This window comes from Cordyceps javanica, chromosome 4, assembly GCF_051103115.1.
Source record: "Cordyceps javanica chromosome 4, complete sequence".
Lineage (NCBI taxonomy): Eukaryota > Fungi > Ascomycota > Sordariomycetes > Hypocreales > Cordycipitaceae > Cordyceps > Cordyceps javanica.
The window spans coordinates 4152687-4175181 of record NC_139298.1 but is presented as its reverse complement, the minus strand read 5'-3'; the positions used below and the strand labels follow the sequence as shown (position 1 = coordinate 4175181).

Below are 22495 nucleotides of genomic sequence, written 5' to 3'. Positions count from 1 at the left end.
ACTAGATTCGAGTGGTGTGTGACAGTTAAACAACGTTATGAATAAAAGTCTGTGGTGATATTTACGACAAGAGGTACTATTGCGTAGCCAAGATGGAATGAAATACGGTAGGTTGCTGAACTGACCCAAGGTCTGTCTCCGGCCTTGAGACAAGGCAAACGAGTCAAAGTAAAGAGGGACTAGCACAAACAGGGTCCGTAATCTGTTGTGATAAGACTGCGATGGCGGGAACAGCAACGGGGTAGGTTGCGACAGGGAATGGCGGAAACCATGTGTGCAAGACGGAAGACGTTGGGGCTGCAAGAAAAAAAACATTCAAAATAAAAAGCAAAAAGAAAAAAGAGCTTGAACACTTTTCACCATGTTTTGTTCATCTTTGACAGGGCTTGTTTCGTCTCTGTTGGATACTGGTATATCTCTTAGTTATTACATCATGATGTGGTGGCCATCTTTATTAGTGGCTGTCGTGGCTGTCGCGGCTGATTAGGCTAAAGTACCGATGAGCAAGTCTGCACGCAACCACCACGTATTGCTGCTTCCAAGTACCTGGAACTAAACGGCTTTTGACAATGACGCAAGACGCGATTGGAGGGCATGTGAGCGAATGACATTTGAAATACCTTACTATTTTTTCTTTCTCTTGTTCGGTTTTTCAGACAAATCACAAAATCACAAAATCACACAACGCAGCACCCTTGTGCTTCCCCCCGTTCCCGCACAGAATCTCAGACAGTTGCAGCTTCAGCCTCGGCAGCAAACCCGCAGGCGGCTTGCAGCAGTTTGCGACAGCTCAACGTCGCCGCCCTGCATTTCTTTTTTTTTTTTTGCTGGTACCGTGGCCTCATTCTGGCCTGTGACAAGACACCAGGTATACACACAATTGACTCGCAAATGCACAGCAGCTCATTGGCCCCTTGCATTGCATTTAATCTCAATTTGTTTTTTTTCTTCTGATTTCCCTTTTCTTCTTGTAACCGGTTAGCCACCCGCACCCGCACCCGCATCCGCAACCCGCGACGCGACCCACCACAGCAAACCGCAGACCTCGACCTTCCATCACAAAGCCGCCTTGCTCCCCCTCCTTCACGCACCTTTGTTCGCCTGGAGCGACCTTGTTCATCCCCAGCCTTGCCTTGGCCCACGCCTGAATCGTTTGCGCCTCGAATCTCGCCGACAGCCAACCACACCACACGGTGCTCTCGAAAATCTCGAGTCATGGGCGAAGCTCCAAACGGCTCTGCGCAGCCCACCCCCAAAGGAAACGGCTACTCTCGCAGAACCACAACAAAGCGCAGCTTTCTTCCCTGGCTGATTAGCTTGACAGCACGGTACGTAATCTCGATTGATATGGATATTGGCAAACCGCGGACGCCTTGCTTTGCGACAATGCTGCACGTTACTAACCCACCGCATCTAGCCTCGCCACATGGGCCGCCATTCTCACCATCCTCTTCCGATGCCCTCCAACACTCCAAGATTGCGACGATACATCCCCCTTCGTTTGCAAGCACTACTTTCGCGTCAGGAATGCCATCGCGCCGCATGCTAAGCCTTACTACGACCGCTACGCCGCACCTTACGTCGACGTTGCCCGGCCCTACTACGACACTGTCAGCACCAACGTCGTCGCCCCCGTTCGACACTACGCCGTCCACTACGGCGAACCCTGGGTCGTCAAGGGTCGCGATTACGCCCTGGCCCAGTGGGAGATCAACGGCCAGCCGCGCATCGTCCAGTTGCAGGCCCTGACCCAGGCTCACTACGACAAGTCTCTCGCGCCTCACGTTTCCAAGGCCGTCGCCCTGGCCGAGCCTTACTACAACGTCGCCAAGGCGCAGTCACTCTACGCCGTCGATAGCATCGTCTATCCTGCCTACCAATTCTCCAAGCCTTACGCGATCCACGGTTACGAATCCTCACACAACTTCGCCGTCACCACGGTGCTGCCGGCGGCCCAGTGGACATGGACCAACACCAACGCGTTCCTCGACCGCGCCGTTTGGCCCCAGCTGCGTGTCGTCTATGTCGAGAACGTCGAGCCTCAGCTTGTGCGCATTGGCGAGCGTCTGGGGCGCTACAAGTCGCACGCAAACAACAAGTCTCTGCATGAAACATCGAGCACCTTTGTGCCCAGTCCCAGGTAAGCATGACGCCGATTTTCCACCACGATCCAGTATTCTGACAGGAAGCAGCAGCTCGACAACCGGATCCTCCAGCCAGTCATCCTATGTGAGCAAGCCCGCCCCCCAGAGTGCCACCCCGGGTGCTGCCGACCGCGCACCAAGCAACGAGCCTGCCCAGCACGAGGCTGAACCTCCGGCCGAGTCCGTCCGTCATCCCGTCGAAGCCCCAGAGCCCGAAGAAAACGAATCCGATAGACAACGCAAAGTACGCGAAATGGTCGCCCAAGATTTGGAGTCGTGGCAGGAAAAGTTTGCCGCTCAGGCCGAACAGGGTGCCGCTGAAATTGAAGACAGCGTTGACGAGATTGCCCGCCGCATGATTGACCAAGAGGCCCATGTTGTGGGAGTTTCGCTCATCCAGCAACTGCGGGATACAATCACCACCGAAATCACGAACCTCAAAGAGAAGATGAATGCAATTGTTTCCCAACATCTCCAAGGAGCTGAAATCGATAGCCACGCCGAAACTGTTCAGGCTGTCAGGGCGGCCGGCGTCGCCATCAAGTCCAAGGCACAAAACATCCGTAGCTGGCGCGAACAGTATGACGAGGACCTGCAGAGCACCGTCCTGTCCACCTCGGATGTTCACTTTGCCATTCTCGACGAGACGCGAAGCTTGGCCCTGCAGCAAATCGGTATGAAGTGGGCCTGGACCGACGGCGTCACGTACAAGGACTGGGCCAAGTACCACGACCTCAAGAGCACCTTCAATGACTGGACGGAGGAGCTCAAGCAGCTCATTGTTACCCACCCGACCCTGCTCGAAGCCCAGGATGCTGTTGTGCAGATTGAGGATCGCGGAATGACGATTGCTGCTGCCGCCGCCAAGGAACTGGCCAACCTTAAGGAGGTCATCCAGTGGAAGGTTGATGCCCAAGATACCACGGATGAGTTTGATGCCGATCGCCTCAAGGAGATTGTTGATGAGCGAGCCAGATTGGCGGAAGAGGCCAGACTCAAGGCCGAAACAGAAGCGAGGCTCAAGGCCGAAGAGGAGGCTCGTATCAAGGCCGAGGAGGAGGCCCGCATCAAAGCTGAAGAAGATGCCAAGGCCGCCGAAGAAGCTGCCAGGGCGGCTGAAGCGGCAACCGAGTCGGATGAGGACGAGGAAGACGAGCAAATCCAGTCGGTCAAGGAATCGATTGAATCTCAGCCTCTGGTCAGCGTCGATGCCGACATTGAGTATACCGAGGAAGACGAGCGCATTCGCTCTGTCAAGGAAGCGTCCACATCACAACCTCTGGTCAGCGAGAGCGCAGTGCCCGAGGCCGAGGCCGAGGCAACCCGCGAGGCTACTTCCAGCGCTACTGCTTCTCAAGAGCCGACGCCCGAAGCCGCTCCCGAGGCCACTCCAGCTGACACAGAGGCAAACGACGAGGAAAAGAACGCTGCGCCCGAGGCTGAAGCTGCGGACAAAGTTTCGGCCCAGCAGCTAAAGGGCGCGCACCGCATACACGGGTTGCCAGTTCAGCCCCCCGACGCCAACGCTGTCGACCGATAGGCATGGTTGTAGGGTCAGCGACACCAACCCTAGGCTATGAAAGGATAGACTACCACCACTACCTCTTTCTACCCGTCCCCCCGACTTTTTTTTATTCTTTCATCTATATGTCTGTATTACGTTTCTTTTTTTCTGATGGTGCTCCTTTTTTGTTTCTCTCTCTTTAATTGTTCACTGGCATGGGATATAACACGTTGAAAATTTCGTACTTTGAACGAAGAGATTTGGAAGAGCGTGCGAAATAAACAGGAAACGAGAGACAGAAGAGCCGAAAATGATGAGCAAGCAATGTATATATGAGTTTTTCTTGGCAGCAGAAAAAAAGGCATCGACGTGTAGAGTTGATTGACAAATGATGAATATACGCACATACTCTTACCCCTTCCGTCCCCCAGCACAATCCCCCCCCTCCTCAGTTGTGGCTCGACGTGGTCCCGCGGCCGCGCACAGTCCCCCGACCTTTTTTTTTCCCGAGACAAAACCAGAGAACAATAGGAAGCATTTGATATTCAAAGGCAACGAGCATTCGGAAAGGGAAAACGATCCACTACGAGTGGGTAAAAAAGACTGGAGAAAAAGCAGTTCGCAGTTTCGTGAACGATCCGATCGGCTAAAACGTCAGTCGGGAGGGGAGAGCTGGGGGAAATCGACCCGCACACAACACGCGAGTGAAGCTTTGGGACCTATGGGAAATGTGAAGAATTGCAGCCCGGCTGAAAGTCCACGGGGCGGCAGCTGTGACCTGAACCCCTGGGGCTTCAATCGACAAGGCGATCAAGGCGGATGCATGCCCTCCTCCTCCTCCATCACAAGAATGAGCGCGGAACTGGGGAGACCAGCCAAGCCGGAAGTCACGGTCTGCCACTTCGAGACTGGAGAACAAGTTTCAGCTCAAAAGACGGGCCCTGCTCGGATACTGTATACGACGACGGGCGCGGGCGGCCACCCTCCGACCGACACCTTTTACAAACAGCAAGTGGCGCATCGCGCTGGCATGTATCCTTTGGAGCTCTGCAAACAAACTTCCGAGCTTTGTGCAATCTCGCCATTGCGCGCAGCAACGGATCGAAGTCGTTGTTGTTTGTTGATCCACTGACCGTGGCCTGAGTAGACAACAGGCCCGAGACAAGGTTCATCTTGATGAAGCAAACAACAAGTAATCAGAAGTAGATGTGTATATATACATATATATGTATACTGGAGGGCATCATCGAGCCTGACAAGAAGGTTCATTCACTTTCTCAAACATCCACACCTCCCTCGTCTCTCTCTACAGCCCAGCCTTTTCTTCTCTTTTGGCCGACGCGCTATTGTACAAAGTCCTGCTGCACCATCAGTCGTCAGACGCACCCGGACAAGACAAGAACGATGAAAAGCGCATTGATCCAGGGCACGGCCGGGCTGATGCTCGCCGTCCAGGTGCTGGCCTCGGCCATTGAGCGGCCGGCCGCCGGCAACTCGACCGCCGGCAACTCCTACTCCAACTCGACCGCCTTGTCGCCGCGCACGGGGTGCAACCAGAGCGACTGCCCGGACAGCCGCTTCGGCTTCGACATGTTCAGCAGCTGGTCGCAGTTCTTCTGGTACAGCCACATCCGGTGGTGGGGCGCGTGCGACTGCCAAAAGTTTTTCGTCCACGACGACGGCTGCGCGACCTTTTCCATCTGCACCGGCACGCACTCGGTGTGCGTCGACTACCGCAAGGGCCGCGCCCACTGGGTCGACCCCAACGGCCACAAGACGTGCTACTCGATGCGCTCCGAGTACATTTGCGGCTCGAGGTTGTGGGCTTCGTGGCCCACGAATGAGGTGGCATGCACCTGGTGATGGGCAGCCCAGGGGAGGCAGTGGTGACGTAGTCATCCTAAAGGATCATGATTGTCATAGTTTGGTGGTGGCTCTAGATATATCGGGCTGTCTAGAATAACTGATATATCCTGACTTGTTACACTCATCCTTTAGTAGTATGAGTGTTAGTACAGGCTGCCCATCAAGCTCGTTTTATGAGTCTGAAGCTGTAATTAGGTAATGCTGGCACAAGAAAAAAACCCTTCCTTCAAGTTTTGACGTTGCAAAATCCCGACGAGAACAATGTTAGCTGCGGCGTCGATGAAACAACTGGTAGACATGCCCTTTCGATCGCTGGGGCGAGGACCGCTCAAGGCCTGCATAGACACCGTAGAAGTCGTCGATCAGCAAGGCATCGTGCTTTTGCGCGGCGCTGGGAAAGACTCGGTCTCAATGTCCTCGGCGTACGATTAGTGGCCTATAAAATCGTCAAGTCATTATACGTCTTCCATCTTTTATCGGAGCAACCTAAACGAGTATCTTTATAAACGCGTCAAATTATCATTGAATCTCTTATTTAAACTGATCTTACTATTTATCATTGGCAACTAATTTATTGAATCGTTATCCTCATGTGACCCTATACAGTAGTTCTTTACAAGATGGCAAAATACACAATAAAACTACTCTTTACTAGGCCACTAAGCATACGCATGTCTCCAACTGCCTACCAAAACACCAAATATTGTGTTTCGAGTGTATGGCGCGTAGTCTATGGAATGAGTGGACTGATTCCACAATCTACTGCACAGGAGCTTGGGAAACTGTCCAAGTCAAGTATTCGAAAGAGCTACTGTCACGAATGGACAAATTATGGGAGCTGCCCTCCGCCGATCAGCCAAGTGAGTTTCGCTCAGAAAGGAGGCCTGCTACGAAGAGAAAAAGAAACACAGACTTTGACGCACCCGTGCAAGCTGATGAATGAGTAATTCAATATGAGTCACGACGATCGGAATAATGCCAACTTTTAGGTTGCTCTTTGTCCGTAGCCCACAATGCGGCCGGTAAGGCTGCGAAACCCCGCTTCGGCGACTACGACGTGTGGAATAACCAAGACTTGCCATGCCTCTGTAGGATTTGCCAGATTGTATAAAGCCTGTTGTAAAGCAACAAGAGATCGCGCCCTGGAACAGAAGGCTACAAGCCAAACTGATCGTGTCTCATAATGTCCCCGCATCACCCTTTTCGATCAGAACGTCTAGAGTATCGCGCCTACCACCCGGATAAACACGTCGACTTTATCGAACAGGTACACACGGAACCTTTTGCGTACATTAACGCGTCCGCGTCCCTGCATCGCCCTGTAGGGAAAAGATTTGTCGAGGATGTGGTCAAGGATTTGGTGGACAAGTCTCTTCTATTCGTCATCATCTACAGAATTGACAATGATCCAGGTGCGAACATCCACGGGCCATCGTTGCTCTGTCTGTCGCGCGAGAATACTAGCCGCTAACAACCTTGTTCCCGTTGCTAGACACGTCAGAGCCCATAGGCGCCATCTCACTCAGCGCCGCGGAGCCCGAAATGATGCACCACAGATGCTCCAACATGGCCATCGACATTGTCCATGACCAGCAGGGCCGCGGGTACGGCACGGAGGCGCTGAACTGGGCGCTGGAGTGGGGTTTCCGCCAGGCCGGCCTTCATCGCATCGAGCTAGAGTACCTGGAATGGAACAGCAGAGTGAGACCGCTTTACGACAGATGCGGCTTCACGGAGGAGGGGAGGAGGAGAAAGTCAGTCTTCAAAGACGGAAAGTGGTGGGATGAGATTGGGATGAGCATCCTCGAAGACGAGTGGAGAGCGCGGTGGCAGGGAAGCGCGGCCATCCGAACATAGGATCTGACGCAAATTGAAATCATTGATAGAATAGTAAAAGTATTCAAAATACAGTGGGTTAGACTTTGTCGAGATTCCGCCCTCTCATGCTCTGAGCACATTGGAACGCGATGAGCTGCCAAAACAGCAACATGCCGTAGACGAGATCACAGGAGACGAGACAAATAATTCACAGTATTAAATTTACAATCTAGTACTTGAAATACTCAGCCGCTCATCCCACATCTTAGCAATGCAATCTCTAATTCATATAAATCGAGTAGAGTTGGCCTAGCTTTCAGGTCTAAGAACATGATGCTGGGGCTGCGGCTGATCGACGAAAAACGCCATGTCTTGTCGTTGACAGGGAACTCTGTCGGGTTTCAACAAAGCCAACCCGACCGAGGTGGCGCAAGTTTGCCCGGACAGCTTCGCAAAGAACCGCCTTGTCGGGGGCAACGAGCGGCGAAGCCGTCGAGATGCCACCACCGCCGTGCTTCTTCCCTTTTCCGGCGGCCACCAGAAATTCTTGAACCGGCCAGAGCGGATGACTCTCGCCGACGTGCCGAGTCTGCTGCAGCGCTCGCTCGACCCAGGCAGGCCACGAAACAGGCTCGCAGGCGTGCTTGAGCTCCGCATTGACCTGCGCCCAGAAATCGGCAGCGCCGAGGCCGTGCCTGCTCGCCACGGCAACGTACGGCGCGACATGGCCGCGGTCGGCGGGCAGCACCTGGGCGACGACCTGCGTCGCGACAAAGTCCGCATCCGTGACCGATACCCAGCTGTCCTCCTCCTCGTCGTCCACGGGGTAGAGTCGCAGGCGCGAGGCCGCGGCGACGACGCGCCACAGGAAATCGTCGAGGTTCGCGACCCCGGTGTCGGCGGGCCCGATAATCATGCCCGGCTTGACCACCGAGAACCGGTTTTGCGAGGGCGGCAGCCGGGCGGCGAAGCGGCGCGTGATGGCCTCGGCCGCAAACTTGCTCTGGGCGTAGCCGCTGCTTCTGCTGAGCTGTTCCATGGCCGCAGTGTCGCCCGGGTTCACGTCGAGCTCGGCCATGGCGCCGCCAGACACGAAGACAAATCGCGGCGCGGCGTGCGACAAGGCCGCGGCCCTGAGCAGCTCGACCGTGGACAGCACGTTGGGTGACCGCAGCCTGTCGTAGTCCATGTTCCAGTTCACGACGGCGCCGCTGTGGATGATGGTGCTAATGTTGCCCGCTGCTGCCGTGCCTGACAGCCGACTCCATTGCGACTCGCCCAGGCCGAGCCTGCGGAGCTCCAAGTCCCCGATCCAGACGTCGATGCGACGTTCGTGTTCTGCCTTCCACCACTCGGCCATGAGCGCCGTCTTCTTCACCCGCTCCATTCCCTCAACAGCCGAGGCGGCGCGGACAAGGACTGCCACCCTTGCAACGGTGGTTGACGTTAGCAGATTTCGCAAAATGTGTGTACCCAGGAACCCAGTTCCGCCCGTGAGAAACACAGTCGCAGGGCCGCTCAGTGACCCGACCGGGCTGAACCATGGCTCAGAAACTGCTGACGCCCAGGGAGAGCCGAGTGCCGCCGCAATATCGCCCTCCAAGTCAATCGAATCCATTTCCGGTCTGGTCTCTATATATTCCGCCATCTTGCTGATGGTGGTCTTACGACTGTTGACCAGTGATGACCACAGGCGAACACCAAACTCATTCTCTATTACCTTCATGAGTCGGATGACCCGAATAGAGTCCCCACCAATATCGTAAAAGTTATCGTCAGTGCTGATTCGATCATTTGGGAGTCCAAGAACTGCCGCCCAGGCAGATCTGACACGTCTTTCCGTCTCGGTGGAACAGTCTCGGAATGGTGAGGGAAGAGGAGAGAACACAGCTCCTCCCACGGCGTTGCGATGCAGCCAAACTGACTCTTCTTTAGAACAGCCTTGCTTCGGTACTGTATCACTCTTGGCCCCGCGCCTTTCAAAGTAGTTGACAACAATTTCCCGGAGGCGCCTGCGATCCAGCTTACCAGCTGTATTCAAGGGTAGCCGTCTAATGGCAAGATATGCACTGGGTACCATGTAGGCCGGTAAGTGATCTGCCAAATTGTCTCTCACTGGGAGTGAAAGGGTGACGGCATGAACTTGATCTTCTGGCGGCGACGCTTCAGCATCAAAGCATAAGAAAGCCGTCAATCGAGATGCGCAATCATCTATGCTCAGGGCAACAGAGACCACGGCTGCCTGATGAGCTCCGGCGACACAATTGCGCAGATGACACTCCACTTCTTCCAATTCCACGCGGTGCCCTCGTATCTTGACCTGCGTGTCTTTGCGGCCACAGTACGTCAGACTCCCGTCCTCGTTGTAGTGTACCAAGTCCCCTGTCTTGTATAGCCTGCCTCGCCTGCCAGCATAGCCCTCGGTGCCCTGGACCAGCCAGGAGGGATCCTCAATGAAGACTGCTGATGTCTTTCCAGCATCATCCAAGTAACCGCGGGCCAGGACCGGCCCCTCCACGAGCAATTCGCCGACAGCCCCAATTGGCAAAAGGTGGTCATGATTGCCTGGGGATACGACCCATGAGACGGAGCCGACAGCTTCCCCGATGACAGAACCGGCACCGCTGCTGGTTTGTACCCTGTTGATGGAACAGAATATGGTGCATTCCGTTGGACCATATGCATCAAAAACTTGGGAAAGGTGCATCCACTTTTTAAAGTCGTCCTCCGTCGCATTCTCGCCCACGAAAATGATGGTATCTAGGGAGGGCATGCGATGTGGTTCGACCAACCTGGCGACGGAGGCCGTCAGACACACAGTGTTGACCTTCATGGCGTCGACGCTGAGCTCCAGACCGCTGAACCTGTCATCTTCGGACGGTATACAAACGCAACCACCGAATATCAGCGTCGTGAATATCTCCGCTAGGCTTATGTCAAAGGTGTGAGAGGTAAACTGAAGCATTCTCGTACGTTCGCTGAACCCCATCCTAGACCCGTGTGCAAGGCAGCTGGTGCTCAGAGCGCTGTGGTCAACAACAACTCCCTTGGGCTGCCCAGTGCTTCCAGATGTGAAAAGCACGTACGCGGCAGAGGTGCCAGGCCGTTCTGTAGCTTCACGGGATAGAAGAGCTCCAGCTGGCGGCCGGGGTGGCAGAGCCTCTAGACTCACTTCATCCACTACCAAGACCACTCGCTTAGTGGCAGCAAGCAACTCGGCACACTTGGCGGATGCCAGAATGATATCTGCTCGGATTCGTGCCAGGATAACATCTCTGCGGCCAGCGGCCTGCGACACATCCAATGGGACAAACGTATAGCCAGCCTTGAGCACGGCCAGCATAGCTACTACTGTCCACCGTGACTTCTCGAAGCATAGCGGAACCATTGATCCAGTAGCTACACCGAAACCTTGCAAGCGCTTTGCAAGCTTCGAGGACAAATCCTCCAGCTCGTCATACGTAAACCCACCATCCCATGCACAAACTGCGGGAGTCTCTCGTCGCGCAGCAGCGTTCTTTGTAATGATGTCATGAATACAAGAGTTCTCCCTTTGGGGTACTGACCTGTTCCACATCCATATTTTTTTCGCATCGCCGATGCTCAGTGAAGGGATGGAGGACATACATTTCCGAGGCAGGTTGGTGATGTGCGCAACAGCTGCCGAGAATTGTGTCAGAAGACGGTTCACCAGAGCCGCAGACATCAGTTCGGAATCAAATGTCGCGCGGATGTGAACCGACTTGGCTGAAGGCGTACAGACAATTGTCAGAGGGTAGGTTTGAAAGGTACCACCCGGCTCTTCCAGAACGACCTTGTACAATGGACTCTCTACAATGTCCCCTTCTTCAGAGAATTGTACTATCAAAAGGCTTTGAAACTGACAAGCCTCCGCAAATCCGAGTTGACGGAGTCGCTGCAGCCCAGTTTGCTCATAGCGAATCATGCGTAAACTTCGCGACTGCACCTCATCCAAAGCGTCCTGAATGGTCATAGCAGGGACTTGTCGGACGCGGAATGGAACAGTGGCAATCGTCGGTCCAGCAATCTTGTGAATGTTTCTTAAACTCGCCATTCGGCCACTAACGACGGTGCCAAAGATGGCATCAGCTTCGCCGGTGAATGCCGACACAACGGATCCCCAAGCAAGCTTGAGTGCTGCCGCAAGCGGCACAGTGGTGGTGCTCTCTGATGACAGGGATGCGCAACATTCTGCGTTTTTTGGAGACTGTAATAAGTATGAATCTGAAGGTATCCTTGTGAATGTGGACCCAGCAGCGCTGGCCAGCTCGTCAGCCCAGAAGCTTTTTACATCGTTGTCGGGCGGGAGTGACAGGCAATGCTGAATGAAGCATTTGTACGGCTGTGAGACTGGAGATTTTCTTCCATAATAAGCATCAGATAGCTGAACCAACATTAGCCGCAGAGATACATCGTCATAGAGAGCATGATGTAGCGTCAAGACTGCTCGGCAATGATTTTCATCCTTGTCCTTGCTCAATATTTGAACACTGAAGAGAGGATGCCCCAGATCTACAGCGTACTGTCGGGAGGCTTGAAGTGACAGCTGCTTATAACTTGTCTTGCTCAGGACGACCTGTAGCATAGACCCTGCCATGCTGGTCGCACAAACGATCCTTGTGCGGAGGATGGGGTTTGCGTCTATAACGGCGTCCAAAGCTTCCTCGAAAAGAATCATGTCCACATCCTGAGCAAGGTGTAGCGTAAAACTAAATACATATGCTGTGGGCTGCTTCATGGTGAGGGAGAATAGCCCTGCTTGAAGAGGCGTGCATGGGTATATGTCGTCAACATCACTTTCGTCTATGTGGCACTGCTGTGTCACTTCTCGCATCAAAGTTTCATGATGATAATTTGCTGGAAGCAAAGAAAAAGGCCGCGGTAGCAAATTCTGCTCATTGGGCAAGCCATGGCCCATTTCTTCGCGAACGGCGATAACAGCCATGTCACAAAGACGAGGGTAACCGAGGATATCTGCGGCCGTCAACTTCAAATCCACATCACTAGCCCGAGTGGACAAAACCATCGCACTGATAGAGTCACCGCCAAGCTGGAAGAAGTTGTCGTTCATTCCGATGTCATTCGGGTTGAGACCAAGTACACCTGCAACCAGTTGACGTATCGCGCTCTCTGATTCATTAGATGGACCTCGCATTCGAGACGTACCAGAGCTATGATAGACACTGAGCTCCTGTCGCGAGAGTGAAGACGCCTCGCTCTTGATCAAACGCCGGTCTGCTTTGCCGGTAGGTCCAAACGGTAGTTCATTCAGTGGAATAAACAAAGAAGGAATCATGAAAGGAGGCAGTCTCTTCCGGAGCTCCACTTCCGCGATTGATGCCCGAGATTGAAACTCTGCATCCGGTAAGCTGAATATGCTTGGTTTGGAAGACGTGCCAGGGCCTCTATCGAAAAGTGGCTCTGCAGCACTCGTTGCATCCCATACGAAAGCAGCAAGTAGTTTCTGACTGTCCGATTCCGGTGGCGCAATGATCTCGACCACAGCATCAGTTGCGCCGGGAAAATGTTGCGAAACTTGATGCTCAATTTCAGCAAGCTCCATTCTCTGGCCCCGGAGCTTTGCCTGTCTGTCTTTCCGACCGACAAACTCTAGTGATCCGTCGCCTACTGGACTGTATCGCATCAGGTCTCCAGTCTTGTATAGCCGGCTGGGTGATTCGCTTCGGCGGAGATTACGTAGCCATTTTGGAGCAGAGATAAAAGACGAGCCGCTGGAATCATTGCCGATGTATCCACGGCCGACGATCGGACCTTCTATCATCAACTCTCCAACTGCTCCAATAGCAACCAATTTTTCCGAATTAGCACAATCTACCAGCCAGCATGCTGCAGCGACTGCTGATCCGATATTGATCGGATCCGCGCCCGACGAAGTTTTCGTCTGTAGAGTGCAGAAGACTGTCCCTTCAGCAGGGCCGTACACATAGATAAGCCTGACGGCAGATGACCAAGTCGCAAAGTCTAGTCTTTTGGCCGACTCACCACCAATGACCATCGTTTCAATCTCTGGTACCGCAGATGGTTGTAAACTTCGTGCAACCGAGGGTGTCAAAAAGACCCAGTTCGCTCTGCACCCTCGTATAGCTCTGGCCAGGTTGTCTCGACTGTCCGTTTCTTTCGGGACGCATACACAACCACCGAGAGCCAGAGCAAAAAGATAATCGGACACGGCAACGTCAAATGCATGAGATGCAAACTGAAAAATACGTGACTGACGATCCAGATGAAAGTGCGATTCAAGTGCTGTAACTTGGGTGGCGACAGCCGAATGCTCGATGATGATGCCCTTGGGAGTTCCCGTCGACCCAGAGGTATATAGCGCGCACAGAGCATGACTTGGGAGCGTTTTGGTGGGCTGAAGTGCTTGAGCCGCGGGCGCGACCTGGTGTTCTCGACTGAGTTTCTCATCAACCTGGATGACATGTGGACAAGAGAGCTTCGCCGCCAACCCAACCGTATTTCTTGAACAAAGCACCGCTGTTGCCTGCGAGTTCTCGCATATCCGGGCAAGCCGCTCGGCTGGATGAGATGGATCCAAAAGTATAAACGCACTTCCCGCCTTGAGGACTGCCAGGATGCCAACGGCGACCCATTTGGACTTTTCAAAGCAAAGTGGAACAAACATGTCATGACCCAGCCCTTTCTCTTTCAGAGACATGGAAAGTAGTGACGACTGCTCTTCGAGCTCTTTGTAGGAAAGCTGGCCGTCCCAAGCATCGACCGCGATTGCGTTTGGCTGCGATACACATTGATCATGGATCATGGCGTGGACGCATTTCGGAACAGCTTGCTGCAGAGACGGGTTCCAGCGCTGTATTTGCTCCAAGTCTTGTGCGCTGATACTGTCGACATCACCTACCAATCTGTCCGGCGACACGGTTACTTGTTTCAAGATGTTGACAAAAACTTGTAGTATCCGTCTCATCTGAGCCTTCGGCACTACAGTAGCATCGTAGACTGCCTCAAAACGAACTGCCCCACCACGAAAGGGAGTGCACAGGAGCGATAGAGCGTATGTATTCCATCTTGGGCGGACAGCAGAATCCTCAACGTCGGTCAATATGTCAGACTTTGTCTCGGCTGCAGATTGACTCTGTTGGATCACAAGGAGACTCTGAAATTTGCAGGCCCTGGCCGCGTCGTCCCCAAGTCGACTGATGTTTTGCAGCCCAAACTGCTCAAAGGGTATCGTTGCTATCACACGTCTCTGTAACATGTCAAGTTCTTGGTGAATTGATGATGAGGACCTCAATTGAACTCGCAAGGGAAAGGTTGCGATTGTAGGACCAGCCATCTTGTCAATGCCTTGAACAGGCGATGCTCTCCCAGAAACTGTCAAGCCATAAACCACATCGTCCACACCGGTGTAGGCCGCGATAGTCATTGCCCACGCTAGTTGAATCCGAGTGGCTAGTGTTATATTTGCTGCCGCTGCGACACTTTGGGAAAGAGTCGTGTTCAGGATTTCGCGCTCTGCAGTGTTTAGGGAATAGCTTGGAGCTGGCAAAGCTGGGAACTGCTCAGCGACTACCCCATTCGTCTCGCTTCTCCAATATTCTGATGAATTTGCGTTAGATTCGCAAACGTATTTGACGAAATGCCTAAAGTTCCGCGCAACTAGTGCGCGGTCATGATACGCGTCGCTCACTTGGTCCAGCAAGATGGCCATGGACCAGGCATCATATATACAGTGATGTATCGTGACAACGCAATGAGTAGGCTCGCCATTGGTGTTGGAAACGATTGCCAGTCGCAGAAGCGGCTCGCCCAAGCCCATTGGCTTGGCCTCGTCATCAGCTAGATATTTGGGCAAGTTGTGAGCCATGTGCAGCTTTGTCTGGCCGCGAATAACGACCTGATATGTGAGGCCGTCATCAGCGCGTCTGATTACACGGGTGCGCAAGGGTGGGTTTGCATCCATGACGGCTCCCCAGGCTGACTCGAGCTTACGCAAACTGACACCGGTCTTGATTTGGTATACTCGCTGTGACAAATAAGAACCCGGTCGCAGAGCGTCAAGTGCGATGAGGCCTTGCTGCATCGGCGTAGTTGGATAGATGTCCTTGATCTGGGACGCTGATAATGCGTGGTCCGCGGCTGCTGCTACAATAATGGCTTGCTTTTGAGCTTGTGTAATCAATTCAAAGTCTCCGCAGCTATAATCTCTATTCGTTTGTCGCTTGTCAGAGCCGATATGCTCTGCCTGATTAGATAGTACGGGGTTCGCAAAAATGTCGCCAAAGGTCAGGTCGAGACCTAGGGCATGCGCCGCTGATGCTAGCCTCATCGCCGCTAAAGAGTCACCTCCTCGTCTGAAGAAGTCATCGAGTCTCCCGATGTTCGATTCAACAGTGTTCAAAGCCTGCGACCAGAGCGAGCGAAGCTTTAGCTCTCGGTCTGTGCAGGGAGCCTCATGACTGGCAATAGACCCCAAACAGAGAGCGACTTCTGAGGCCGTCATTTGGGAAAGAATCTCACGTAGCTTTCTGCGATCGATCTTGCCCGAGAGATTGAGCGGTATATGGGAGACAATGACGACGAGGGTTGGAATCATGTGCCGGGGAATGACATTGACTAAACGAGACTGAAAGTCGTGGAGGTAGGCAGCCGCTCTGTTTAAAGGCCCTAGCATCACAGAATCTTCAGTATCCGTCGAGGTGGGGGAGAAGCCAAGAAAAGCGGTCAGCTTGACGTCCTCGAAGTGAGGACTGTATGATAGATCAATGACCATGTTGCAGACTTCCGTGTCTGACATTTCCACCAAACAACGCTGGACGTGCTGAAGCACCAAGTCCAGGTCGAGCCGTTGTCCATGTAGCTTGGCCGAGTTGTCTTTTCGACCAATATAGCGTACGGAGCCATCGTCGGTAAATTGTGCCAAGTCTCCCGTCTTGTACAGTTTCCCCTGGTACCTCGGCCGTAGCTGTCGCAGCCAAGCTGTATCGCGGAGAAACGCGAGTGCGGTTGTCTCGGGATCGAGATACCCTCTAGCTAATACAGGCCCCTGAATGACTAATTCACCGACAGCACCAACGGGAACCAGCTTGTTGTGGTCGTCGGGGTCAACAAGCCATATCGATCTGCCGATTCTATGGCCAACATTCTTCCTGTCAGATCCAACCGTTGGACTGTTCCTCACGCAACAGAGGCTGACGCTCTCTGCCTGACCATAGGCGAATAACAGATTGACATTACCCTCCCACGTAGCAAGACTTTTCAGCGACATGGGCTCACTGGTGAGGAGCAGCGTCTTCAGCTCCGGCGTCATGGCTGGATCCAGGAGAGCGGCCACGGACGGCGTAAGGTTGGCCCAATTGACGCGGTGTTTGGCTATAAATGTCTCGAGGTGGTTGAGCCGCTGAGACTCGGACGGCATGCAAACGCAGCCTCCAAACATGAGCGTGAGCAAAACATCCCGATGAGCTATAAGGAAAGCGAAGCTGGAGAATTGCAGCACTCGAGAGTCGGCGTCCAAGCAGACCGCCTGTTTCAACAGTGTACCCCAAGTGGCAAACGATGCATGCTCGACAATGATTCCCTTTGGTTTGCCGGTAGACCCAGAGGAAAAGACAACGTAGAGTGCATTGTGAGGGCTGCAAGGAGACCTTGCCTCCCACTGCCACTCGTCGTGGCGCTCCTTCAAACACTCGGAACCAGCTTCGACCACCACGACCTGATCTGACAGCTTCGTTGCAGTATGGAGTAAGTCTCGACTAGCCAGTAGAATATTGATCCGAAGAACTGTGCATATGTCTTGCATGCGAGAGAATGGGTAGTATGGCTCGATGACAACATATGCGCCTCCGGCCTTGATGACGGCGAGAATCGAAACAACAAGCCACTTTGACTTTTCAAAGCACAAGGCAACAAACGTTTCTGGAGCGACGCCTAACAGCGTTAAGTGAGATGCCAAAATCGATGACAGCCTATCCAATTCGCGGTAAGTGAGATGGCCATCCCAGGCGTCGACAGCCGATTTGTGTGGCTGCTCCGTTGCCTGCTTGGCGATCAGTTCATGGACACACTCCTCTATCCAGGTTGAGTCAAGACTGTTCCATTTATCAAGAATGTTTGCATCTTCTTCATCGCACCAGTTCAAGCCTCCCATGGTCACTGAGGGCTCGTACACCAGTGCGGAGATGACCGTTTCTATGGCGGCTGCCATACTTCTAGCCTGTCGGTGGCCCAGCTTCGTCGTCCTGTATTCCAGGCTCACATTTGGCCCCATCATTTGTACAATTATCCGAACCTGTATGAGTATCAGCAGCTTGGCCGGCTCACAGAGTTCCAGCTTCAAATACTCACATTGGCCGTGTCAGGTCTCTCGAAACTATTCGAAACCTCCCCAATTTCTCTTCCGCGCATTATGACGGTGTCGAATCCTTCCAAAGCTAGATCTTGCGCATGCCCTTCTGACTTACCGTGCTCCTGGGAGGTGCTGTTGCTTTTTCTCAAGAGATCCATGATGGGCACAGCCCTGTCAATCTGCATTCGATGTAGCCATTGCTCCGATGATGCCTCAGTACTGGATGTCTGACGACTCATATAACGAAAGCAAATTTCGTTTGCACCGGAATAAACTGCAAGCACCAGGCTCCAAGCAAATCGCAATACCGAATCCGAATCAACTTGATATTTGTCACAAGCTTCACCAAGCAAGCTAATGCGGACCGGGATGAAGACGAATTCATCCTCTCTCACGTCGCCATTGCGTTGTTCCGCCATGCGTACCGGAAAACTGAGGGCAGTTTCTGTAGAAGGCATAATGAATGAGACTGGCGATGGCAAATAGGAATTTTTTCTCAATTTTTTTTTGATTCATTTACTGCTGGTAATGCTAATGCGCAGAAATGCAGGATGAGGGCAATGGACAGAAACAAGTACCAAGGTCAATCTTCAATTCTGCGTGACCGATCTAGACCAAGATGTAGCTTTTTAAAAGAGGGCTAGAAAATAGAGTCAATGGGCTGCCTCATTGGTAACCTGTGTAGCAATTTACGGTGCTTTTACTCTTTCTATATTTACATAACGTTGAACATGGTAGATACCATACACTCAGCACTAACTATGGGACGACATCTACTGCAGAACAGGAGAATTGACACAAAACGTCTACGATATATGGTGACTTGTGAGAGATTTCGGGTTGCTGTAGCTTGGCCTGCTACCATCGTGGCTAGATACTTTGCATCTGTTAGAACATGCAAGACTACTCGAGTGCAAGCTATCAACCCCACGGCCGAGGTCCCATAGAGTTGCAGCTGAATGATGTTGTAGAAGCACCCCCTTCTCAACTTGGGGTAAGCCGAATTGAAGTTTGCACTTATGAAATGCCGATTGTCTCGGTGACCTCGCGGCATCCCGCCTCGCCTTTCGTTATACTCGGCTACGGGCGGGGTAGAAGTCGCCCGCCACCACCACAACTCGTAAGCTCCATGCAACTACTCAATATCACCACTCAGCGTGTACAACTGCTGTACATTGCTAGCTACACACTGAGCCGTGAATGCAAAGTTTTGATTTCCAAGTGTCTGTCACAGGCTGTTATCCCCCAGTGATCCAGACTGGATAAGGTATATCCACCTAAAAGCTCGTCTAGTACCGAGCTCGTTCGTCGGCTCTTGCTCAGTAGAGCCAGTTGCTTGATAGAATCTCTTGTATTGTGATGTGTAGATACCCCCATGCGTGGATTCCGATTGCCTAGGTTTTTCTCGTAGTATGACGCCAGAGTAGAGAAGCTCGCAAGTTGTCCGTGGCTATGGCAACCCGGACAAGGTGACATCTCCGCAACTCTCAGTTCTCGCCAAGAATTAAATGAAATAAAATGAATGAAATAAAATGAATGAAATAAAATGAATGAAATAAAATGAATGAAATAAAATGAATGAAATAAAATGAATGAAATAAAATGAATGAAATAAAATGAATGAAATAAAATGAATGAAATAAAATGAATGAAATAAAATGAATGAAATAAAATGAATGAAATAAAATGAATGAAATAAAATGAAATGCAATAAATAAATAAAACTTGATAAAACTAAGTGGCTGTACGTAGCTGTAGATGCCAAGCTGGCTTGCAGTCTCCACTGGCAGTGGCTAGCTGAATAACGGAGGCGTGGATTCATCATATCATCGGAACATACAGCTCGTTACATATTCGCGATCGACTCGACGCGCAGTGGTGTCTGCTCGTAAACGGCGTGAACGGGATACACGTAAATAAGTCGTAAGCTAGAAGAGCTATAGTACATGACGGAGATCAACAACGCATGTAGCACATCTAGCGTTTATAGCTGAGACCAACAAAGGTTACCCGGGAGGCTAGCATGCGCCGCAAGAGAAGTATCATTGTACTTCCACCAGTTGGCAGAGTTTTTATGCAACGTTACGCTGAGCTTGCAGTAGTCATGGAGTTTCTGTCATGCATTGACCGAACGAGAGGTCAGCAGATGAAGAAGCAGCGGATCGGATTGCGAGAACCATTCGCCGACAATCACAATTGGGCGCGAGTTTTACGAACCCGGAGACTAAAGAGACAGAAAAAAGAGTGAAAGGCAAAACAAATCGAGTTGACCACCAGGGCCTAACCACATTATTCTCAATTGCCAAAGAAACTAATTTTACCAAACAAGATCTGAGAACATCTTGAAGCACTGCCTAGATAGACAAGCTGAAGCACAGAAGTGAGCTACTTCTATCTGTCTATACTCACACGTGTGGGAACACCACTCGAGGCAAGAGGACCACACTTTGTATTGATTGTCTTTCTTCCCTCAAGGCCGTTTCCGATTTTGTCTGCGCTATGCCCACCTTTGACAATACGACAAGCATTGCCAGCAAGAATGTGAGCTTTGTCGTCTTCATTCCCGTTTCACCTAGGTTCTATCGCTTTTCGTTATCTTCTCCAATAAATACACGTCTAATTGGCCATTTTCTAGGATATTTTCGCGCAGAATAACGGGAAAACAGTGACAGTTAACGTTGATGGGAGAGTCGAGTCGGTTTCGCGACCAGAGCAGGACAAGCTGATACACTTGACGATCCGGACTCACAAAACAGTCACACTTGCTTTCGTCAATGCAGATGCCGTCTCTATGCAGACTTGGACCACGGCTGATGCTCTCACGGCTGAATCCTTGGTCCGTGTCGCAGGATATCGCAAGGCACACGTGGGCGATAAAAATCATGAAACCTCTGCACCTGTCCACGTATCGGACCTTCACGTCATTGCGTGGGCTTCTCCGGATTTACCTTTGTCTTCATCTCACGGAGAGACGCTGCTCACGTCCAGTCTGGGCCTCGAGGCGCGACTCAATAATCGAATCCTCGATGTTAGACACGCCGCGTCCGGGGCCATCTTCAAGCTCCATTCAGGCATGTGCCAGCTGATTGTCGAGTTTCTCTGTTCCAACAATTTCCACTGGATACACACCCCACGAATTATCAGTTCTCCCGTCACAGGCGATAATGAGTATTTTCATCTCCCGTACTTTGGCAAGGATGCGTGGCTAGCACAGAGCTCGCAACACCACAAGCAAATGGCACTTGCTATGGACATGCAACGTGTTTTTGAGATTGGTCCCGTATTCCGGGCTGAAGTCAAGTCTAGTAGCTCTGCCAGGCATGTTACCGAAGTAAGTACTACAACATCAACTGACAAAGCTTCATCCTCCTCTCCCCTCAGCCTCCATGGATGTTCTCGCTCACCTCTCGTGGCAGTTCACAGTGCTTGACATAGCTATGGCCTTCCGCCATGACTATCATGAAGTGGTAGAGTTGATTGAGTCCATGCTTCTGTTTGTTTTGAACGAACTCCAGCGTCGAAAGCAGTACAAAGCTCTTATCGAGGCAGTTCAACAAATATTCCCTCACACACGACCGTTTCGTGTGGGTTTGGATGGGCAGGGCAAGGTCATACGCATCACCTTTCTGGAAGCAAAGCGCATCTTGCGTGAAGAAATTGGCCTCGCTTCGGATGATTGCAAAAACTTTACGTAAGTAGAATCTTCATGCATGAGGTTACGGACCACGCCTCTGGAAGAAGTGGTCCACAAGCCAAGCTGCAAGCACTGACGGATTTCTGCAACAGAGACCAAGAAGAAGCAGCCCTCGGACTTTATTTCCGCGAGAGCGCAGATACAGACATCTTTACTATTGATCAGTACCCCGCTTCCATGCGCCAGTTCAATTCGCAAGCCAGCCCGGGCTGCCCGGGCTTCTCCAACACGTGGGATGTCATCATCGGCGGACGGGAAATTTGCTCTGGCAGCCAACGTGTGCACTCATACCGTGAGCTGTGCGATGCCATGCGTGCCGGTGTATGCGGCCCGCCGTTGGACCCTGAAGCTGAGCAGTGGCAGCCGTACCTCGATGCTTTTAGAGCTGGTATGCCACCCCACGGCGGCTGCGGGTTGGGTGTGAACAGATTGCTCCAGAGTTTCCTTGGGCTGGATGACGTGCGCGAGGCCATCCTATTTCCGAGAGATGTCAACAGGCTGCGACCATAAGTTGTAGCGAAGCATTTGCCAAAAGAAATCTACATGACCTTGGGGCGGGCGGGTATGGCCCTCGCATGTGCATGCCTCTCTGCAGCCCGCGATAATGCCATTCCACCGCCGCCAGATGGCGCTGACGGTTGCCCATTGATTTGCCGCAGAGGGGAAATGCACTACAACATGGTTGTGCAAAGAAGCTTCTTGAAGCCCGCGTACAGTTGATGGTCGCTTTCCGTCAAGTAACATCTCAATGGAGAACAATGTCATCCGCGTCTATATGCCCATCTTCATATGATGCAACACAAATCGGCATGTCGTGTGTCAAAGGACTGACAAGGTCCAACGCCAGGAAGCTTATCAGAGCTCATTGTTTTGTACTAATATTCAGCTCGTACGGCACCACTTTACCTCGCATGCAGGCGGGACTCGGCGCCGCCATCGAAATGCTAGCCTCGTAACCGGCCGCGCACTATATGCGCCGGCAAGACTACTGCACTGCGATGCAAGTGACCCTGGATACTGTGTCATAAAGGCTGTTCATTGTGGCAGTTTGCATGGTTACTATTGGCAGCTAGTGCCAGACGAAGAATATCGTTCAACACGTGTTCGTCTAAATACAGACG

General features: G+C 52.2%; 5 protein-coding genes across 5 annotated transcripts; 4 read left to right on the top strand and 1 right to left on the bottom strand.

Annotated features, from left to right (window-relative positions):
- Window positions 1-1215: 1215 nt before the first annotated feature.
- V2A60_007187 (uncharacterized protein) lies at window positions 1216-3684 on the top strand (the record flags this gene model as incomplete). The annotated part of the gene is made up of 3 exons (XM_083258473.1): window positions 1216-1328; window positions 1418-2140; window positions 2193-3684. The coding sequence occupies 3 exons, from the start codon at window positions 1216-1218 to the stop codon at window positions 3682-3684; spliced, it is 2328 nt and encodes a 775-aa protein (XP_083114599.1).
- Window positions 3685-5052: 1368 nt separating this feature from the next.
- Window positions 5053-5511, top strand: V2A60_007186 (uncharacterized protein; the record flags this gene model as incomplete). The annotated part of the gene is made up of 1 exon (XM_083258472.1): window positions 5053-5511. One exon carries the CDS (start codon window positions 5053-5055, stop codon window positions 5509-5511), a length of 459 nt encoding a protein of 152 aa, XP_083114598.1.
- Window positions 5512-6697: 1186 nt separating this feature from the next.
- On the top strand, window positions 6698-7371 carry V2A60_007185 (GNAT family N-acetyltransferase; the record flags this gene model as incomplete). Its single annotated transcript, XM_083258471.1, has 2 exons — window positions 6698-6926; window positions 7007-7371. 2 exons carry the CDS (start codon window positions 6698-6700, stop codon window positions 7369-7371), a joined length of 594 nt encoding a protein of 197 aa, XP_083114597.1.
- A 283-nt stretch (window positions 7372-7654) lies between these two features.
- V2A60_007184 (uncharacterized protein) lies at window positions 7655-17838 on the bottom strand (the record flags this gene model as incomplete). Its single annotated transcript, XM_083258470.1, has 2 exons — window positions 7655-17623; window positions 17680-17838. 2 exons carry the CDS (start codon window positions 17836-17838, stop codon window positions 7655-7657), a joined length of 10128 nt encoding a protein of 3375 aa, XP_083114596.1.
- Window positions 17839-20179: 2341 nt separating this feature from the next.
- On the top strand, window positions 20180-21884 carry V2A60_007183 (uncharacterized protein; the record flags this gene model as incomplete). Its single annotated transcript, XM_083258469.1, has 4 exons — window positions 20180-20221; window positions 20316-21011; window positions 21097-21371; window positions 21467-21884. The coding sequence occupies 4 exons, from the start codon at window positions 20180-20182 to the stop codon at window positions 21882-21884; spliced, it is 1431 nt and encodes a 476-aa protein (XP_083114595.1).
- Between the last annotated feature and the right edge of the window lie 611 nt (window positions 21885-22495).